This window comes from Heloderma suspectum, chromosome 15 (assembly GCF_057233095.1).
Source record: "Heloderma suspectum isolate Gila_16-S chromosome 15, 16-S_ref, whole genome shotgun sequence".
In the NCBI taxonomy this organism is placed as follows: domain Eukaryota; kingdom Metazoa; phylum Chordata; class Lepidosauria; order Squamata; family Helodermatidae; genus Heloderma; species Heloderma suspectum.
The window spans coordinates 725,826-747,686 of NC_139472.1; the positions used below are offsets into that span (position 1 = coordinate 725,826).

A 21,861-nucleotide genomic window follows, 5' to 3' on the forward strand; every position below is an offset into this window, starting at 1 on the left:
AGCTTTTTAAAAACAGCAACTAGAGAGGGAGCGTGTGGGGCTGTCTGGCGGATGGGAGCGGCAATGGTGCTGCTGCTAGACCAAGTTAGGTTTACCCTGCAGCCCCACAGGGCTGCCTTTTCCAAACCTCAAAGCCAAAGGGCCCCGTTTGGCTTGCTGCAGAAGACTTGCTGCAGAAGACAGGAATGTTAATGAAGAGGCACGGATGGCTGCCTGGGCTCTAATTATGCTGGGGAAAGACATGAGGAGGGATCTGTCCAGTAGGCGGTTCCTCTCCAGACCTGCTATCTGGTCTTGGCGCTGCTAATTGTGGGCTCCCTCGGACCAAAGATGCTGGAGCTGAAGGACAGGCCCTCATGAGGTTTGGTTTTCCAAAGCAGCACCCCAAAACACTTGGTCCCACCAGATGGAGAGCTTGATACATGCAAGCCACTCTTCACACCTCACCTTGTCATAAATGCTTCTTCTCCTCCTCCCATTCAGATCTCCTAAATGGAGATGCCACAGTGAGATTAAGATCAGAATGGTTCTGGCAACGGAGGCATGTGTGGTATGGAACGGTGTTCTCTCTTTCTCCCAAGTCTAAAGGTAATTGGCCTCAAATGCAAAGGATTAATTAAATCTTGCGCCAGATCCCAGGTTGGTGTTCCAGCTAGATGGTATTGACAGTATTCTTTTCACCAGCATGGGGTTGATGTCAGGGTTTTTTCCCTACCTTTTTAGTGTTGACAGGATAAAACAGCTGATACTCAACAGCTCTGCACCCCTGATTAGAACCTTCTCTCAAAGCCTCTGGGCTTCTCTCCCTACCTAACCATATTTGGTTTGAGGCCTACAGCAAGCCCGCAACTTCCTGTGGTGTGGGAAACTCAGTGACTTAACTCTGCAGCCCAGTCAATGCTTACTGCAAAGCAAGAGGTGCTGGGGCTGATCCCCACCTGGACTGCCTTCTGCTCCTGGACCCTTTCTTGCTAACTCCAGATTTGCAGGAGCTTGCTGTGGCTGCTGATAGTCAGGCAAAAGCACTTTGTGTATGCACAGATTTTTTTTAAAGTTGAATTCTAGGACCCCCAAAACCTTTTCTTTCTTTTTAAAGTAAGGTTTTACTGATCCCCTGTGGCTTGTGTTGAGTTCTCATGGTTTGGGTAAATAAGATAATTGGTGTAAAAAGTTTTGAACACTTAATTTGTTAGATGAGAGCTGCTATGGCTTGCGTTGACCTAGAAGTTGAATCTTGTACAAGGAACTCTCTCCTCAATCTCTGGGGTATGTCTGGGGCTTCTCAGTGCTGTGAGAGACTTCTGCATGTGCTCAGAGGTACTCTGTTCTTTTGTGTCCTTCCATATGTTTTTGCTGGCCCCCTGGCATTAGGAGGAGATTCTAGTGGTAGGGTGCGTGTATGTTTTCAGCCCAGAACTTTGACTTTGGGCTTTGTGGTCATCAGGCTCACCCTCCATCCCACAGCGTTACTGATTGGCTGATTCCTGTGAACCACTTTGTCATAAACTCTCAGTCATGCATAGAATTATGGGGTGGTTTTCTCTCTTCTCCACCTCCCCCCACCCTCTGGCTTTCCACGCAACTGAAAAACAGGCAGTCAAAAAATCACATACTGAGAAGGGAGGAGGGTAACGTTTAAAATTAACTCTGGAAGTTGGTGGGAAAGAAAAGCTGTTCCAGATGCTGCTTGCAAATATTTTGAGTGGAGAGTCCAGGGAAACCTTGAACAACAGGCGGCTGGTGGGGTTTGGGGCTTATTTTGGGTGGGGAAAACAGCATTTGTTCCCTCCTTCCTTTCGAAGTAAATAAAAATAGCTGCAGAGGCTCTGATGGTGGTAAGCAGCTTTCCTGTGTCAAGGTGGCTAGGGTTGGAAAACCAGTGCAGTGTAGCAGTTCGAGTGCCAGCCTAGGATTGGGGGAATCCGGGTTCTAGTCCCCATTTGGGCATGAGGCTCACTGGGTGGGTGATCTTGGGCCAGCCATGATCAGTCACCCCAACCTTCTTCACAGGGTTGTTCTGAGGATAAATTGCAAGGGCAGGGAGAACCATGTATGCCCCCTTGAGCTTTTTGGAGGAGAGGCGAGATATAAATGTACTAAATAAGCAAATGGGGCGGGGAGGTCCCATGTGAAATCCTGGTCTTTCTCTTTGTGTGCTCATCAGTCTGTCAACAGCCCTCCATGGTCAGAAGCCAGCTGATGGGGGACAAATGGGCATGGTCTATTCCCTGTGTGCCTTGTGAGCTTCTACCTCACCTTGAGATATTTGATTAGGTGGAGCTTTTGGTCTGACCCAGCAAAGCAGTTCTTGCATTTAATATCTGCCATAGAACCTCCATGCATGGAGGCACTCTACTTCTGAACAGCTGATACGTCAGGGCAAACACCAAGGCGAGACGATAATATTCATGCTTGTGCTGGAAACCTCTGGCTGTCCCCTGTGGGAACCAGGATGCTGGACAAGATGCACTGCTTGGTCTTGACCTGATCAGGGCTGCTGTGGCATTCTGAGAGAGCACTGGAAGGGGACTGGGCTGAGTTTGTGGAAGTAGCACCCTGTGTCCAGTCCTGGCGTGCAATGTAAGGGGATAAGTCAGGGGTGAAGAACCTCTCAGCCAAGGGCCAAATTCCATTTGAGCGAAGATCTCAGGAACCGCATTCCAGTAGTGGGTGGGACTGAAGGCAAAAGGGGTGGGGCCAGAAATACCAACTTATTTTAGCTTAAAGCTGGTAATGAAGACTTCGGAGGGGCATTTCAACCTTTTAGAAGTGGGGGGGGGGTTTGCACAAAAACTGGGAAACTACCAAATGATCAGCAGTTGGGAGAACGAGGATGGGGCCATCTGGAGAATCCCAGAGGGCTGGACTGGGACCCCAGGTGGGCCAGAATTGGAACAGAGTTGCCCACAGCCTGTCTTCTTGGCTTGAGGGCAGAACAAAGAGGAACATTGCCACAAGTCAAATCCCCATTGCATCAGCCATGCAGCCAGTACAGCTGTGAAGGCAGGAGGACCCTCTGGAAATGGCCACCCAAGCCAAGGAGCTCTAGGTCCAGGTCTCTGTGGCTGCTGGGGCTCTCCAGCAAACAGGGAAGGCACCACTTTTGCTTTACTACATCTCCTGATATTCTTTCGGGGGTGGAGAGCTAGGATGGTGAGAGAGGTTCCCAACAGCTTCAAGCGTGCTATGCAGACATGCCTTGGAGGGAAACTGAAGGCCACTGATGGCAGCTTCTCCTTTCTCTACAGCCCACAGACGATCTGAGAGGGAGTGGGGGAGGGAGGATGCTGCCTGCTTTGCTGAGGAGAATGAAATACTATAAGGGAAATAAGCTTCAGAGATGCTGCAGATGGAAGAAAGCAAGAAGGGACCCCCCTCCTGATCCCATCTGCTTAGAGCAGGCATGTCGAACCTCTTTCCGTCTAAAGGCCGATTTCCATTCTGGAGAAGCTCTCGGGGGACCACATTCCAGTGGTTTGCAGGGCCAAGGCAAAATGGGCAGGTCCAAAAAACCACAAATGCCAGCTTGTTTTAGCTTAAAGCTCTTACTGCCAGTAACAAAGCCCTAGGAGAGGCATTTCAACTTTTTGAATAGGTAAAACACTGCACAAAAGCTGGGAAACTGCCAGTGTTTGGGGGGGGGTGGCCTTATGAAGAACCCTGGAAGACTGGACTGGGACTCCTGAAGGGCTGGATTTGGCCCCTGGGCCTGAGGCTCTCCACCCTTGGCTTAGAGTATAAAGAAACACCACTGGGAGGGGCAGAAGCACTCTTCCAACTGCAGCTGATGCTTGCCTGACAGCCATGCCCCCTCTGGCCAGGCTTCAGCCTCTGGCCTCTGTTTTACACTTCATGGATATTTCCACGCGGGAAAGGTGCTTGCTGTGCAGGATGGAATTCTACTCTGAACTGGAGCTTTTTTTCTTTTAAAAAGCCAGCTTCTAGTCCTCATGCCTGAAGGTGTAAAGTTTCACCACCACCTTCCTTCTCTACTAAAAAAAATCCCAAACTTGCTTGAAAATCTGCTGAGAGGATTAAATGACAAAAAACAAGGAAATGTATGCAAATATAAAACTTGCATAATTTTTATTATTTTTCTGGGTACAGAATGTAGCTCTCCTGGTTAGAGTTCCTATATAGACCTACCTGTGTCCGATCCCCTTCACTCTGAATCCCTTGATGTCTCTCCTAGCTGTGGGTGGCTACCATTTGCCCCAGGAGCTCAGTAATGCTGCAGTGCACAGAGTCACCAAACCCAGTGAAAACCCACCTGCAGGATAGAGCCAGTGGTGCCTCCAGAATGGAGGTGCATCTGCAAATTCCAATGTGCCACACAGCCTCCTTTCTGCAACTGGGCGGGTGGGAGATCTCTGCATCTTGAAACAGTTTTAGCCACTCTTGGAGAGGAATGGCAGGGGCATCGCATTAAGGCCTGTGTCAGGACACTGGCAAAAGACAGACAGACACATGACCCGTTGCATTGTCTCTCATGTGCTGTGGAACTGTACTGTCACTTTTTTAAAAAGATAGCATGTTATATGACTGATCTGTGCATTCTTCATATCACCTCCTCCAGTATTGGCTGATATTTCATTTATTCATCCCGTTCTCTCTCTAAGCCTCTCCCATTCCTTGGGGCAGGATGCAAGAATTTAAAAATGACACACATCAAGATAAGACTGAGGCAAACCAGAATCCAGGCTCTCTCTGTCTCTTAAAAGCAAAGAGCCTGCTGCCAGGAGCCCAGGTCAAATAAAAAGGGTTTTATGGCACTTTGAACAGAACAGAAATGTTCTGGCTTGGACTTTGCTGAGAATGAGGGGCGGGGGGACATACACATTTCTGCAGGTGCAAGGGAGCCACTATGAATGCTATTTTGTGTCTTTCTGTCTGGACTTGGCCCCATCAATGGAATTGTAGAGAGGGTATCTTCATTTAATCTTGGGGCTTAATCTTGAACTACTGGGACCACTTTAATACCTGTGCTCAGCCCTGGAATATGTAAAAACAGGAATGCCTTAAAACATGGGGAGAATGCACCCCGCACATTAACTCAGGCTAGTCCAGTATTCTATTCGCACAGTGGCCAACCAAATGCCTATGGGAAGCCTACCTTCTTGCCCAGGTTCCCCAATAACCAGTATTCAGAGGCATGCTCATCCTGATACTGGAGGTAATATATAGCCATCCTGACCAGTAACCACAGATAGCCTTATCCTCCACATACTTGTCTAATCCCCTTTCAAAGCTATCCACTATCCAAGTTAGTGGCCATCACTATATCTTATAGTAGTGAATTCCATAGTTTAACTTTGTGCTGTGTGAAAAAGTATAAGAGAGGCAGAAAAACTTTCCCGTCTACTTTCTCCACCCCATGCATATTTTTCATCACCACAACACCAAGAGCGCCTTCTTTGTCAGTCACGGCCAGCTCAGACATGATCAGCATACACACAAAAAAGCTAGTATTTTTTTTTTTGCCTCAATGTGCATCACTTCACATTCACACTTGCTTACTTTGAACCGCATGGTGGGTTTTTCTCTGGAGAGGCTTGAGCTTCAGCACATCTCCTGTTTTAGAAATTAACTAAAGCAACCTGAGACTGCTCTGGGCTGTAACGAAGGAGGCATTCTCAGCAGGTGGGGCGACACTTATCCTGCCTGGGAAAAGGAGCTTCCTGCTGGTCCAAAGTACAAGAACCAAGCCAGGTGTGACTGAGAGCAGGAGGGCTCCTCCCTGAAAGGCTAAAGTCTCTCTCTCTGTTTCTGTCCATGGCAGAAACAGGCAGGCACCAACCAACCCCCCTCCACCCCCTCTCAGAGATGCGCCCAGATTGTTTTCTGTGCTGGGATGTGACTTTAATGAGAGGTTTGGAGCTCTGGCAACCAAACACAGGAGCTCCATCCAAGGATTGTGTCTGGAAGAGATTTGTGGGGGGAAAGAATCTCTGGAGAGTGGAGTGGCAGGCACAAGAAACCCCAGTGGCTGGCAGAGTGTCTGCCTGGGGTGAGCAGGGTGGGTGTGAGGAAGGGCCTAACCAGTGAGGAGGATCCCCTCTTCCAAGGCCAGGAAGAGCAGGATGTGGGGGGGGTCACAGATCAGCGGATAGAGCACCTTCCTGCTTTGCATGCAGGAAGTCCAGCTTCAGTCCTGACAGCATCTCCCCTTAGAACGGGCTTGGATAGCCAGGCTTGGAAGGGCTGTGGTGAGCCATTGCTGTGGTAGACAATACTGGGTTAAATTGCTGGAGCCAGAAGCAAGGCAGCTGCTTATGGGAGAGATCAGAGGTCATTATGCAGAGCTTCTGCTTTGTTTGCAGAAGGTTGCCTGAATCAAGGCCTGGCAGCATCTTCACTTAAAGGAACTTGGGTAGAAGGATCTTGGAGAGGATGCACCCATCATCTGACTCTGTTTACAGCAGCTTCTAATGCCTGAAAAGACCTCCAGAGGTCATGGCTGTCTTACTGGCCCTCTTATAGCCTCTGCAAGGCCCTCCCTCCAATGGAGTGTGTTTGCAAAGTGCACCTTGTGACTCCTTTTCCAGTGCTGCTGAACGTGGCCCCCTGGACCATGTGCAGAATTGCTCTCTTGGCTGAACTGGCCTTCCGTTACCTGGTGACCATACACCTACCTCTCTCTCCTTGGAGCCCTTTGCCCTTCTGCTGTGGGGCTCCCACCCTGTTCCCAAACAACCGGCCTCTGCTTTACAGCCTCAGCAGCTTACTCACCTCCTCCTCCTTGGCTACAGGGACAAATATACAGTAAACCAAAGGAGCTTGGCTATGAGATAAGATAACTGGATGTCCGATGTACTTTTCATGGCAGCTTCCTGCCATGGCATTTTGCTCACAAAAACTCACACCAGAAGGCATTGCAGGTGACTCCAATGGTTTAACAGAGCAGGAGACAAATGGTGTTAAATAGAACAGCTCTTGGAGGAGCCTGGCCTCTGTATTTCTGCATGAGCCCTTGTGCTGATAAGGAGGCAAGAGCAGAACAACCAACCCATGCAGAGGGATCAACAGGCAGGCAGCCACCTCTGATGGCAGGTAATTCTGCTGTGCCTTTGCACTGGAAATCACACCCAAAGCAGAGATGTAGCAAGGTTTCCCACCCTTTAGGAAGCCAACATTATGCAGAGAGATGGCAGGCACCCTCCTCTGGGTGGGTCTTTGGGACTCATACCTTCATTTTGTAATTATTTTTTAATATTATACAATGCTGTCTCAGCACTCAGTTTGGGAATTACAGGTCTATGAAGACCCTTACTCCTTCCCTGGGGATGCTGCTGCTACTCTTATTTTTGACTAGTGGGGAGGACTGCTGCTGGGGGCCTCCTCATTCTTGGAGTAGTGGATGCATACAACAGAACTGCTTAATTTAAGGCACGTTTCAGCACATCTTGCAGCTTCCAGTTTTGCTGGATCTTGTCACTCTATCCGTTGCACCTCACTGCTAACTTAAACCCAGTTAGGAACCCTGTTGGATGATTGGCACAGCTATTCAAGTTGGGACACCACAGCAAAACCACCAGGAGATTACGACCCCCCCCCCCCATCTTGCTCAACTTTACTTAGGCTCTTTAAGTGCCCTGGGGCAAAGTTAGCCTTGCCTGATGCAGCAGGGAATTATACGCACCTGGGTCCAATCTGGGTAACAAGACACAGTGGTGGCTGCTTCTGGAGCCTGACACCCACTTTGTGCAGGTGTAAACGCTTGACTTCACCCATGCAAGAAAGGGCAGGACTCTAAGCCTAAGAGTTTGTTGCCTCTCAGGCAAGCAAATACCCAGGACCTGATGTTCATGGAGGAGCAGGGAAGGGAACTTGGGTGGAATGAGTGGGGGACATGAGGTAACCTTGGGCAAGAGGTAAGCCCTTTAAAAACCTGTAGAGTAACACTAAAGAACAGTGTCTCTGAGCATGTGCAGAGTTGCTCCCTGCCACATGGCACATTTAGGATTTGGAGGCAGGTTTTCCTGGTCAGAAAGTAGGTCTCCAGTACAAGTTGAAGCATCCTGGAGGGTTAGGGGCTTATTTTTTTCTTTATCTACTGCATTTCTATACCACCCAATTGTCAGAGCTCCCTGAGCAGTTCACAAAACAGAGTTGTCCCATGCCATTCTCCTTCCATCTCCCCCCCCCCCCTCTCATCATTCCTGGTGCATTCTGTCTTCTCTGGGCACAATAAAGTTTCTTCCTAACAGCTTAAGGTTGCACAGGACATGCTTTCCTGTGTGCGTCCAAAACCCCAAAAGCCACCTTTTTATATGTCCACTTTCTGCTATTCGCTGTGTGTTGTTGTTTCAAAGTTGCCCCATTCTGGCACTGGAAAGCCCCAGCTGTTTGGTAAGCGTTCCAAGAGATATTTAACCTCCTCCTAAGTTCTTGTTTTATGGCATCCAGATATCAAAAGGTTTACCTTGGTCTCTTTTCTGCAGTATGAAGCACTCCGTGGGATTGGGATCCTGCTGGGTAATAGCCTTCTTTTATGTATGTATGTTCTGTTTCTCTCTCCAGTTGTCCTGCTAGACTTCGCCAAAGCACAGGGAGATCTGGGCTGGCTCAATCATCCCTACGGCAAAGGGGTAAGTCCAGGTTCATGTATATAGACTGATGTCCTAAAACATTTTGGTGTCCAAGGTAGAGAACTCAAAACTGCATCTCTGCAGTCATAGTAATTGATAATATGCTACCCTTTTAATAGCGTTCCCAAATATTAAAAGGTAGGTGAAGTGATTTTCCTGGAACTTGGGAACTCCAGACAGAATTATTGCATCCTCTGCAGATGCTCCAGTCAAATCAGAGACAAAATTAACAGGGGTGGGGTGAGGCGGGGCAGAGTAACATTTTGGAGCAAATTTGCATTTCAACACAAACCCTTCTGTATGGGATTAATTGCTGTGATGGTTAGTAATGGCATAAATGGCTTTTTAAAGGATTTTAAAAATTAGTAGAGGACAGGTTCATCACTAGAAAATAGCCTTGATAACTGTAAAAAACCTCCATGTGCAGAGGGAGTGTGTCTCAGAGCAACTGATGCTTGGGAGGGCCAGTGGGGGAACTCTATGGCCTTCATATCCTGCTTGTTGGTTTCCCAGGGTGTCTGGCTAGCTGTAACTGAAAACACGATGCTGGATGAGAAGGTCCTAGCAATCGATTTGTTTTTATGGCATGTTTGAATTGACATTGTTTTTTAAGCTGTATCTTACGATTAGCTGCCTTGAGTGCCATTTCTGGTGGAAAGGCAGGATATACATTTAATAAATAAATGGCACTTGAACTTGCCCTCTATCCCTAGCCGTAATGGTATATAGGCACTACTAAATCTATCCTTTTAAGGCCATTTTTACTAGTGCCTACCACTGTTTCCAGTGGCAGTGAGTTCCACAGGCTATTTGTGCACGGCATGAAGAAACAGTTCCTTTGATGACTATGCATCTCTCCTCCCCCCACCAGTGGGATCTGCTCCAGAATGTCATGGATGAGTCCCTTATCTACATCTATTCAGTCTGCAACGTTATGGATGGTGATCAGGACAACTGGCTCCGAACCAACTGGATCTACCGCAGTGAAGCCCAGCGCATCTTCATCGAGCTCAAGTTCACTGTCCGAGATTGCAACAGCTTCCCCAGTGCGACAGGCACATGTAAGGAGACTTTCAACCTCTTCTATGCCGAGTCAGACGTGGATTACGGCATCAACTTCCAGAAGCGTCAGTTCCGCAAGATTGACACCATTGCCCCAGATGAGATCACCGTACGTGAGGACTTTGAGACCCGCAATGTTAAGATCAATGTGGAGGTGCGCTCAGTGGGGCCTCTCACCCACAAGGGCTTCTACCTGGCCTTTCAGGACATTGGGGCTTGCGTGGCCCTCCTATCTGTCCGGATCTACTACAAGAAATGCCCCGGAGTCTTCCGCAACATGGCAAGTTTCCCTGAGACCATCGCTGGTGCTGATTCACAGGCCTTGGCCAAGGTGCGCGGGACTTGCGTACCAGATGCTGTGGCCAGTGAGGAGCCATTCATGCACTGCAATTCAGATGGGGAATGGCTGGTGCCCATTGGCGAATGCCTTTGCCGTGCAGGGTACGAGAAGGATGGGGACAGCTGCAGAGGTAACTACTTTTATTTTCCATTTGTGTTGCTGAACCTCTAGCCTGCCTTTGCCCAGGGCTCAGAGTAAGGCCAGAGCCCAGTAAATGAGCTACCAGTGGATATAAAATGTGGAATTAATGTTACTCCATGCCTTCTTCAGTCTAATCATTCAAGGCCACTTCAAACCTGGAAAGTGTTCAGGGCAGGTTCTGACTTTATTTCTATACATTTTGGGGGGTGGGGTGTCTGTCCACTTCTTCTCAAGGTTGCCTTATCAGGCCATGGGGTAAGGACAAATATTGACAAGCAACTGGTCTGTGAATTTTTCTATGCCCCAGTGATCTGAAGATTGCAAAGAATACTTCTATACCACTTCCCCAACTTCTCCTGCCCCACTCTCCATTATGCCCAGACACTTTATAGGTCCAGCTTTGACAGGAAGTGCCATTTCTAGTCATCTCGTTATGCCATTTCCTCCATGCTGCTGATGCCATGAAGAGGATATGAGCCCAGGCATTTAATAAGCTGGCATTTAAAGGTGTGTGGGGGGGGGAATTTCGGTTTCTGTGAGCTTTGTGTGCTGGAGAGGATTCCACGATGACAGGACAATCAAGGGGAGGGGACAGCTGGATTCTTCTGTCACCGTTTGATTCCAGTGGGATCTGGAATCAATGCTGGGGCCAGTGGTGGGCAGAGCAAGTAAGTATGAAGAGACTGGAGGGTCCAACTGAGTGATAGCAGCACATCATGGTGCTCCTTCTCTAAATCGCAGGCTCCTCACTCCCTGAGTTGAAGAAGGGCCTTATTTCCAAATTCTGGACCACCTGGATCTACCGCAGTGGCTCCCGTCTCTTTGCCTTTGTGAATCTGAAAAATTTCCTTGCTAGAGAGCGAAGAAAGAAAGCAGCTCTTCATGAAGAGCATGAAAAGTTCTGAAGTTGCTTCGCCCCCACCCCACTCCTCAGGCTGGCCTTGCATTTCTTGTGTGGATGTGGAGGTCAAGGGTGTGGGTTGTTGCATGATCAGTACCCTCCCCCCCACAGCCGCCTCTGGATGCCTGGTGCTAGGCTGCTGAGCAGGTGTGCTGTGGCTTTCCTTTCTCTAGGCCCCTGCGGGAGGCCACGCAAAACCACACAGCTCCTTCCCCTCAAGCTTCTGGCTGTGGCGCAGCAGAAGGGAGGCACCGTCTCCCAGCCCGGGTGTGCCGTCTCCTGGCTGGGTTCCTGCCTGTCAGGAAGAGGAGGGCAGGGAGGCCTTGGGTACTGCAGGCGCCTGGCAGAGCCCAGCAAGGCGTCCTTGGGAGAACTGATCCTTATCTGCTGCCGCTGCTATTATTGTGTACCAGGTGTTGTACAGAAGTGATGCGGCCCCCACCTCCTCTGGCTCAGAGAATTTAAAATGGGAGGGAGGGCAGGGTTGTCCACGAATAGTGGGGTCGGGAGAGGATCAGGTGGCCTTAGAAGGCCAGCTAATGTAGTAGGGTATGTTTTCTGTATAGAAGGTTCCAGGTGCCATAAAAGTTCCCTTTTTATATAAGGTGAGTCTAGCTCCCAGATGGAAGTGAGAGAGCAGTGAGATCCCCCTGCCCACACCCTTGCACCTTCGCTCACCTCCTTGCTGAGCCCCCTTGTTGCCGAGTAGGGAGCCCAGTGGTAGGGGCAGGCGGAGACGAGGCGAGGCGGCTTTACTTCAGGAATGTGTCTGTGTTTTGCAGAGACAGATAAGACACTTCAAGGTTATGGAGTAATACAGGCTTCTTGAGCAAGCATTCTTTCCCCTGTCCCCGTGTTTTTTTTACTATCGGGCTTACCTGATAAAGGTGATTATCGAATTTCCCTCCCTCATGCCACCATCGGGCTATGTTATGAAGGGCCAAACAGAGAGGCAAATTATGGGGTTGCCGGTGGCCTGTTTCTGTAGAGCAGCTTTCCCCAGCCTGGTGCTTTCTGGGTGTGCTGGACTACAACTGCCATCATTCCCAATTAGCATGGCTGTTGGGAGTTGCAGCCTAGCACATCTGGAGGGTACCAGGTTGGGTAAGGCTGATCTATATATGGTTGTCTATGAAAGGATAAAAAGATGTCCTTCATACAGCACCTAGTTAAACTATGGACTTCACTACCACAAGATGTAGTGATGGCCTTAAAAGCCATCCAAGAGTGATACTGCTAGTGCAAATATCAGACAGCCCCACAAAAAGGTTTCCCTGTGGGGAGGCAGTACCTGTTTTATCTGAGACAATGAAATAACCCACGGTGGGCTGGCATGTCATGCAAACAGCACTGCTGTGTCTGCCCTTCTTTGGACTCTTGCCACCACCAAAGAGTTCATTTTGAGCAGTGCTTGGTACTACTAAGCAATGCCTCTGAGCATACACAGGGTGTATTTCCTTTGCCATTGAGTAACTACAACTCCCTACTTGCCACATGCAAGTGAATTAATCCAAGGCCTAATGCATGGTTAATCCAAGGCCTAATGCATGGTTCGAACTGTGGTGCTGGAGAAGACTCTTACAAGTCCCCTGGACTGCAAGGAGGTCAAACCAGTCCATACTAAAGGAAATCAACCCTGAGTGCTCATTGGAAGGACAGATACTGAAGCTGAAGCTCAAATATTTTGGCCACCTAATGCGAAGAGAAAACTCTCTGGAAAAGACCCTGATGCTGGGAAAGACTGAAGGCAAAAGGAGAAGGGGACAGCAGAGGATGAGATGGCTAGATAGCATCACTGATGCAATGAATATGGACTTGAGCACACTCCGGGAGAGAGCGCAGGACAGGAAGGCCTGGCGTGCTATGGTACATGGGGTCACGAAGAGTCGGACACGACTGAACAAAAATGCATGGTTTCCTGCAATCCACCTCTCCTCAAAGAACAAGCACTGTTTATTTCTCATCTAGTCTGGGGAGGGGCTGTGTTGGGGTGACATGAAGGGGAATAGAGGGTTCCTCTACTTCTCCTGCCACCCCACAATGGCATCTAGCCCCCTCCCAGTACTGGTCTGTAGGCTTAGTGTAGTTCCCATGACAATAGCCATTACTGTGTCTCATCCTCAGCATCTGTCTGGTGCTAGAGGAGATGTCTGTGGGGGGTGGATGTTTCTGGGCACCAGAGAGGAAGAGGGGAGGCTTGGCTTTCCAGGGGGTGGCTCTGGGAGCCAGAGAGAACTGGTGTTGTCTTTCTAGGTTTTTTTGTTTTTATTTATCACAGTCACTACCTCCAAGGGGCTCAGTGGCACGCCTGTTCTCCAACGTTGATTTTAACAGTAGGGATGGGAGATTAGTTGCCATATGCTTGGTCTCTGGTGGGGAGAATGGACAGCAGTGTTTCCCCTCACACCTCCTCCATTCTTTCACTGAGCACATACTGAGGGCTTCCTACATGCCACACCTATGGACACCCCCGCCGCCCTTCCAGAGTGCCCTCCCCAGTTGGCTACCCGACCACTGGCACAGGCCCCCTTCAGGGCTCCTGATCAGGCCTCCCTTTCCTTCTCAAGGAGTGCATCTTCTCACCTCCCATCCTTTCGGACATCCATCTTCAGTAAGACCTGCCTCTGCTTTTCTTGCTTGGCTAGAAATGGATCAGAATATCATCATCATCTTCTGACACTTCCCACTTCTTCTCTAAGTGTTTTGCAAAAGTGTGGAGTTCATATACTGACCACAAACACAGCCATCTTCTCCCCCCCACACACACCATTCCAGCCAGGACCCTTAGCAAGGGCATCTTCACAGACACTGGTTCTCTGTACTGTCTGAATGGAGGCATTGTGTCCATAAGAGCGGGGTGTGTGTGTGTGTGTGTGTTTATACGGGGCTTGGGTAGAGACCCCGCTGGCTAATAATCACCCTCATTAAACTAGACAGGCTGTTGGGGCTGTGAATGGAAGAGGGCTGACACGTCCCTTTGTCCCATTCAGCCTTGCTCTCCTGGCTGTCTCCTTGCTCCTCCAGCCTTGATTCATGGCTGCTTAAATGTTTGCTCTACTCTCCATAGAATCATAGAATAGTGGGGTTGGAAGGGGCCTACAAGGCCATCGAGTCCAACCCCCTGCTCAGTGCAGGAATCCAAGTCAGAGCATCCCTGACAGATGGCTGTCCAGCCTTGTCTTGAACACCTCCAGTGTGGGAGAGCCCACCACCTCCCTAGGTAATTGGTTCCATTGTCCTATTGCTCTAACAGTCAGGAAGTTTTTCCTGATGTTCAGCCGGAAACATCCTTGTCTGTCCTTTGGATCCTCCCTCATTGGCCATGAAAAGAGTCATGACATCAAGTTCCTGGAGACGCAAGGAAAATCCCATTTCTCAAGCCAACATCAGTTCGTGTTGAAAGTCCCCTCCATTTCAGGTCACCCACACGACTCTCACATTTCAGCTGGTGAAGAGGTCTGTGTAACTCAAGCTGGCTTAATCTGTGCTTCCAACAGCAATATTGCTCATGAGAGGCTTGAAAACTTGCCTCTGTAGTCTGCTGGGGGTACAGGTCTGTGTGAAGTATGTTAGCCTTAAAAAGAATGGTTGCCCGGTCTCTTGCTGCATTTCAGGGCACGTTACGTGTCTTCGTGCAATCCATGTCCATCTTGGAGGTTCTTGCTGAGCTTGTAGCTTCCGTGTGCCATAGGAAGGCCATGGGATCCCCAGTTGTAGCCAACAGGACAGCATGCAAATTCGTGAGGCATGCAAATGAAAAAATTGCTGCTAGCTGATGAACTCCTCTCACAACTGTGGCAAAGTTGTCAGCTGCCTTCCTCTCCCGCACCCTTGGTTTTCGGGAAAGTACTCCTGCTCCAACAGAGGCCTTCTAGCATGCTAGGTGCTGTTCACAGTACAGAATAAAGCAGTGCCAGTCCCACATTGAGTTTGCTGGATCCAATGGCTTCAAGAGAGACAGAATGATACTGGAGCAAGGGGGAGACTCTGGAGTCTGGATATTCTGGCAGTTGGGGCAGGGTGTTCTGCATATGTGTGAGGGAAAGAGGGTAGGCTTCTGTTGGGCTGGCCGCCCCCACCTGCACCCTGCTGTGCCATTGGGCTGCTACTGTCCTCCCTCCCCAGCCAGTTAAGTTAGATGCAGCAGCTTCCTCCAGCAGAAGCAGGGGCTGAAAAAGGAATTTGCCCTTTTGTGTAAAGATACGCTGACCTCCCATCCCTCTGGCCTCTGAGAAAAGAGAGGCCCATGGGCAGGAAACAAAGGCAGTTTATCTCCAGGAATAAACACAGATATTCTTGGCTTCCTGTGCATGGCCCTCTCCCCTCCTTTTTACCTCCTGCTGCCAGGTTCTCCACTGCCACCAGCCATCCCCTCCCTCCCTCTGTTGCTGCTTTGCCTCTCCCTGCTTTGGCCTTCAGAAAGATAGATGTCAAGCGGGATTCTATTCCCTTGACAACTCAGAGGCTGGCTACATTAAGATTTTCCTTTCAGACAGAATCCTTCAGAAGGCCCGTTCCTCTGCCACCACCACCACCCGGCTCCTTGACATGCACCCCTTTTTGCTACACATTTGTGTAGAGAACCTGAGGCCAGCAAAAGGTTGAGCATTGATTGTTAGACAAGTGGCTTAATATCCAGGAGGTGAATTACTGAAAATAGTCAAACCCCACTGGCATATCTATGTACAGAGAGAGCCAAGTGATATGCTAGCAGCCATTTAGCATGTAACATTCCAGCTATCAGGATGCACGTTTTTTGCATTTATGTTTCTAGTAGGGCTGCAACATTTAATTGATTTTAAAAGGCCCCCCCGCCCCCATTAACTGGGCAGTAGGTTACTTTTTAAAATAGTAATATACACATTTCTTTAAAACTGCAAATGGCACAAATCATCTTAAAGTCTCACAGTCTCACAGACAAATGGCAGGGAATGCCTCTTCTGGGGTGATATCTGCTGCTACAATACACATCTGTGCATCATCTAAAAGCAGAGAGCATGTTGCTTGCTTCAAAACTATTGTGTTGACATATGCAAATTTAATCAACGGATTCATATGATTGATTACAATTTTCTTTAATTGGGTTGCAGCCCTAGTTTTTAGTTCTCACCTAGTTAATAATTTAAAATAGTCATAGACTACTCATGGAAAAACACCACATAAAGAAGAGAGAAGTATTCAGCCTGTGATCACTGCCCCATAAAGTACCCTCTTAGATGCTGGGGTACAACATATGGGAACTACATGTCCCAGCATGCAACACTCCAAACTGATCAAGGAGGCAGAGTCATTCTATTTCATGTTTCTAAAATGAAGAATCTGTGGGGGCGGATTGGACTTCTGTGGGTTTTGGATTGCTGTGGAGACGAAAGACCAGACAGGTGGTAGTACACACCTGGGCAATGTCCTAGTTACCCCATCATCATCATCATCATCATCATCACCACCACCACCACCACCACCACCACCACCCTAATCCCTATTAATACCAGGAAAGCAGCTGCTGGCACACCTGTCTGCAGAAGCCCCAGGGAGAGCCTCAACATGCCTGCTAATTGCACATGGTCCCTTTCACCTTGAGGCATGGAAGAAAATCTTGGCCAAGGATGGCTTTGTTTGGGGCGGGGGCTTTTAACTTCTCAAAATAGAATGGAATTTCCAGGCTTGTTGAGCTTATGGTTAATGGATGGGGGGTCGGAGAGTGTTCCAGCTTCTTCACAGCCCAGGTGTGCAGGACTATTTCACCCTTTGGTGTCTCCCCCTTTCTCCACTGCACAAGTGAATACTAGCTGGGCCCTCCCTGTAGCCATACTCATCATGGAGGGAGGGTTAGTATCCATCTTTCTTCCACTGCCACCTCCACCTGCACTCCTGGTTGCAAGCTACAGCGGCAAACAGGAGCAGGGGAGTCTGTGTCTGGACATCCTGTCTGTAGGTTGTCTTGGACCCTGGTGGGTTGTCCCTGAAGGCTACACTTCCCTGTATGACGTATTGTGTTCCCTAATTTCCCTGTTGTTCCACTTCTGACAAGATAATGGCAGCCCTGCCAGAAGCATAGTTCTTATAAAGAGAGATCCTGGGGACCAAGCATACCAGCAAGCATTCTCCCCCTCCCCCCTCAGTTTCAGCTGTGGGGGGACTTGGGTCAGTGGTGGAGCCCCTGCTTTGCATGCAGAAAGTCCTGGGTTCAATCCTCAGCATCTCCAGGTAGGGCTGCGAAAGACCCTGCTTGGAATCCTGCTAGTCAGTGTGATGCCAATCTGGATGGACCAGTGGTCTGACTATAAAGGAGCTTCCTATAAGTTTCAAATTGCTTCGCAGTGAAATAAATGCACACTGCACATTTTCCAAGGAACCCTACTTTAGTGTTACTACACTACGTTTTTATTGCCCTGTTTAAAAACTCTTATTTCATTAATTTCTGTTTGGAAGAGGAGGCAGAAAGTTGGGTATAGGTCATCTTATAAATGAATAGTTCAAGGCCTAAACTTTGATGGAAAAACTGACAATTCTGGAGCTTGGCTTTGGTGATGTCGGCCTCACACAAATCTTTGGTGTGTGGCATTTCCTCTTGCATATCCCTTTCTAGAGCAAGCTGCCTCTTCATCAACACCCATGCACGGTTTTTTTCTTTTGGAAGCTGCAGACAGGAACCTTCCCTGGGCACTAGCCCCTCCCTCTCCTGACTGCCTCTCGTAATGTGACAGTTTTACTGCCCTCTCTTTGTTTCTAGGCAAGCTGGAGACCACACACACAATATTGATGGAGGTTTAGGATAGGGATGCTGTTTCTGGAGGAGCAGCTTTCCAAGAACCAGGCCCTCTCTTTTCCGCTTAACAACCCAATGTATGTTATTGTTGTTTAAATCTGAGTGGCAGTAAAGTCCCAGCTCGGGCAGGATTTAGAAACGCAGAAAAGGTTTCTAGGGATAAGAACCACTAAGTTCACAGGGTAAATTGTGTGAAAGGCATTTCATGGCTTCTGTTCTGGGGCCTCGGTCATGGCCCACTGGGGTCAGGGATGGGTTTTTCTCCCTTCCTGACACTGGAGATTGCTGCAGCCAGGGGAAGCACAGGCCTCCATCCCAATAAAAAAAACTTCATTCAGGAAGTCTGTGTGTTTTCCTTGCATGCTCAGGGTCTGATGCACTTGGGAATCTGATATGAATCCCCCCCGCCCCCCCAGGCCAGATTGGCTAGTGACCCTAGATTGGCGAGTCCCCTTTCAGTGCATGGCTTGGCTCATTTACTTCTGCATTATGGCCCATCATGAACTTAGGTGGTGGGTATGTTGCTGTCTTATAGGTAAGAGTATTTTTGAGTAGACAGTCTCTTGAAAATTAGTTTCTCTGTTTCCAAGTAGAATGGAGCTTCTCCCCAAGGCCCCCACTGCATTTGCGGCATCCTGATGGTGTTGTTTGTAGGGTCTTGATGCCAGCAAAGGGGGAGCCCTCATGCTGCTGGCTTAGAGAGGAAAAAAAGTTGGGATATGGAGTGTGGAATCCAAATGGGAGCCAGAAGCTTCCGAAACCTCTTCCTTTGCGGATCCCTCAAGGAAGTGACGTGATCTAAGGGGCTTCAGGGAGCAAATCTGGTTCCTATGGAAGAATGTGCTCATCGAGGAAATAAGCATGACTGACTGACTCACGTGTGAGTGTAAGCAAGATGGTATTGTCCTCTGCAGCCCAATCATGTACATTCACCATGATATGTGCATACCTGTGACGCATGCTGTAAAACTGAAGCAGCAGCACAGCACACTTCACCTCAGATTGTGTGTTTTTTATTGTGTTTTTAACAGAATAGTAACGAACTAGTAAGTACAGAGTACATATTAAGTTGAAATACACACAGTTCACTTGACAATAACAAAGTTGAGATTACAAATAGTTTATCTATGATACCTTTTTCTTTTCTGTTTTTAAGGCTCAGACTGTGTTTTCAAAGATCAGAGTGCCTCTGAGCATGTGTGTACCCTGCTTTTTCCCCTCTAGTGGTCTTTAATTTTCAAAGCACTTGATGATCTTTCTGGGCTTGCCTTTTACTTAAGCCCTTGTGGAGGCCAAGAGAGACTGGCTTGTTCATGATCAATGATGAGTTAGTGGCTGTAGTTTGATTTGAATCCTGGTCTCTTTTTTTTTATAGAAGCCATCGCCCACGCTGTCTGTTGCTAATGTGGATTACCCAGGAGGACTAACTAACCCACCCCTGTTCTAATCTTTGCAGCTTGCTCACCTGGGTTCTTCAAACAAGGTATCTCCAACAGCGCCTGCTCAAAATGTCCTTTGAACACACTACCTTCTTCTGAAGGTTCCACTTCATGTCCTTGTGAGAAAACCTATTTTCGGGCCCTGAGTGATCCTGTTTCCATGGCATGCACACGTAAGTGGGAGATCTGAGTGGCACTGTTGCCCATGTCCCAGGGAACGATAAAGACTTATTTTCTATTTTTCCCTACACCCAATGCCCTGTTCTACTGAGCTGAGGATGCTTAACCAAACTCTTTTGTAACCAAACTGTTTAGCCAGTTTGAATGTCTCTACATTTAGTACATCTGTTTCACAGCTGGGAAAACAGAGGGGAAACAAAGGGATAATATATATCCACAGAGGGCAGATCTGTTAATGTTTATTCACTCTTGATGGTGTGTATCTGAATCTCCATATCCAGAGGCAGTTCACCAATATTTATTGAAACAATGCTGGAAACAAGCAACAGGAGACTGCTACTGCCATCTTGCTCGGTTTGTTGTCAGTCATTGGAGGGGATGGCAGGAACTGATGAGTGCATCAGCTCCCTCTGGGCAAGGCAAGGTTTGTTGCGAGCAATAGAGGGCCACGAGGGATGGAGGAAAGCGACCATGAAGACCAGAGCAAGGACATAGGAAGAGCAGCAGCAGGGAGAGATCCAGAGAATGGAAACCAGGAAACAGGAGTGCAGAGTTAAGCTATTGAAATGCTGACCTAATTGGGGAGTGGTCTTCTGCCTCTTCTTTATCAAAGAGGCCTTGCATTTTTAAAATTAAGCTTTTTTGCTTTCTGCTCTGCAGAGCCCCCTTCTGCTCCCCACGGCATCACAGCAATTGGTTTGGGCGCCAAGGTGCAACTGCGCTGGTCCCCACCCCAGGACACAGGAGGCCGCGAGGACATCATATACAGTGTGTCATGTGAACAGTGTTGGCCAGAGTCAGGGGAATGCCGCCCCTGTGATGCCACTCTCCGGTATTCGGATAACCCCCACAACCTGGTTGGCACCTCCTTGACCATCAGCGATTTGGAGCCACACGTTAACTACACCTTCACCGTAGAGGCCCAAAACGGAGTGTCCTCCTTCAGCACACAGCGTAGCTACGGCATCACGAGTATCAGCGTCAACCAGACTGGTAAGGATATCCACTATCATGACCAGGTGAAACTGATGCAAGTGTCTGCTGTTCGGGTATGGTGTACAACGTATACAGTGCAGTGTATCTTCTCCAGGGCTATTGCCTTCATGCCCTGCTTGTGGGCTTACCAGAGATACTTGGTGGGCCACTGGACTTGCCTTGGTCTGATACAGCATAGCTTCTTTTACGTACAGTATAGCAGTGCAGATGGTGTACTATCTTCCTCAATTCTTGAACATGTTGGTCTTTAAAAAAACACCAATGAGCTCGTGGAGCTATATAAATATAGGGGCAAGACATGTGAAGGTGGTCTTGTGGCTTTTCTCTGGGACCCTACTAATGGCCCACTGTAGCGAGGGATGTTCGCCACCTGTGACAATCTATTCAATGTAACAAACACTCAAAGGGCTAAGATGCCTCCTTACAGATAGGGTGAGGCTTTTGCATCTGCAAATGTAGCATAGATCTATAGTTACTGACTAGTAATTAGAGTAAGTCAGGTGACCTGGCAAAGACAATGATGTTGCTAGAGAGAGTATAATCTATTGCACGCTGACCTCACGAAACCTCTTCTCCTTCCCCATTGTTCAGAACCTCCCCGTGTGACTTCGGTGACCATAGATAGTCGTACTGCCACCAGTCTGACTCTATCCTGGACAGTCCCACCCCGGCAACAGAGCCATGTCTGGAAATATCAGGTCACTTACAAAAAGAAGGTAGGTCGCAGTGTCTGTCTCTGTCTCTCTCTCTCTTTTCTTGGCACTTCACTGCTTTTAACTCACTTTTGCTCCTTCATGCCCTGTGATCCCCCTCCCTCTTTCTTCCCCAGGTTCTTGCATGCTGTGAGGGGCCCTACGTTTCCCCCTGCCAATGCTGACTTTTCACAGGGGAAACTCAACCATGTGGGTTTGTGCGTTCCTTTTCTTTGCAGAAGGATGAAAACAGCTACTCGGTGCTGCGCTGCGAAGGGAACTCTGTGACCCTGCCAAAGCTCACCCCTAGTACCAAGTATGTAGTGAGCGTCCAGGCATTGACCCAGGAGGGCCATGGGGCCCACAGCGTAGAACACGAGTTTGAGACACTTGCTGAACGTAAGTTGATGGGAGGGGAAGTGCCTACCATTAACACGGGGACAGGGAAAGTAAATTTAGGGGAGGGGTGACTGGGGCAAAGTCACCAGAAGAGAACCCAGGTGTACTGGCACTCTGGTTTTCTGGAAAACAGCATTTTCCTCACCAACATTTCCCCCTTTCCTCCACAGGCTCTGATGGCATGAATACCGCTGCAGTCCTTGGGGGTTCCATTGCTGGCTGTATCTTCATGGCCCTCTTGGTGCTGGCGCTTGTCCTGTTCATTCAACAGAGGTATGCAATTCATTTTTAAATCTGTTTGTCTGAAGCTAGGGATGGAAAATAGTCCTAAGAGAGCTGAAAGTTGTGAGAGGC

General features: G+C 48.7%; 1 protein-coding gene and 1 long non-coding RNA gene across 3 annotated transcripts in view; one reads left to right on the forward strand and one right to left on the reverse strand.

The window, feature by feature from the left end:
- LOC146335136 (uncharacterized) overlaps nt 1–21,861 on the reverse strand; it is a 114,313-nt gene that overhangs the window by 41,757 nt on the left and 50,695 nt on the right. The window lies entirely within an intron of this gene.
- Nucleotides 1–21,861, forward strand: part of EPHA2 (EPH receptor A2) — a 33,976-nt gene that overhangs the window by 3,916 nt on the left and 8,199 nt on the right. The window contains exons 2-8 of the mRNA XM_084821560.1: nt 8,521–8,588; nt 9,460–10,120; nt 19,258–19,413; nt 20,081–20,413; nt 21,008–21,132; nt 21,348–21,507; nt 21,678–21,780. Coding sequence (XP_084677686.1) covers nt 8,521–8,588; nt 9,460–10,120; nt 19,258–19,413; nt 20,081–20,413; nt 21,008–21,132; nt 21,348–21,507; nt 21,678–21,780 — 1,606 coding nt within the window. The remainder of the gene's footprint in view (nt 1–8,520; nt 8,589–9,459; nt 10,121–19,257; nt 19,414–20,080; nt 20,414–21,007; nt 21,133–21,347; nt 21,508–21,677; nt 21,781–21,861) is intronic.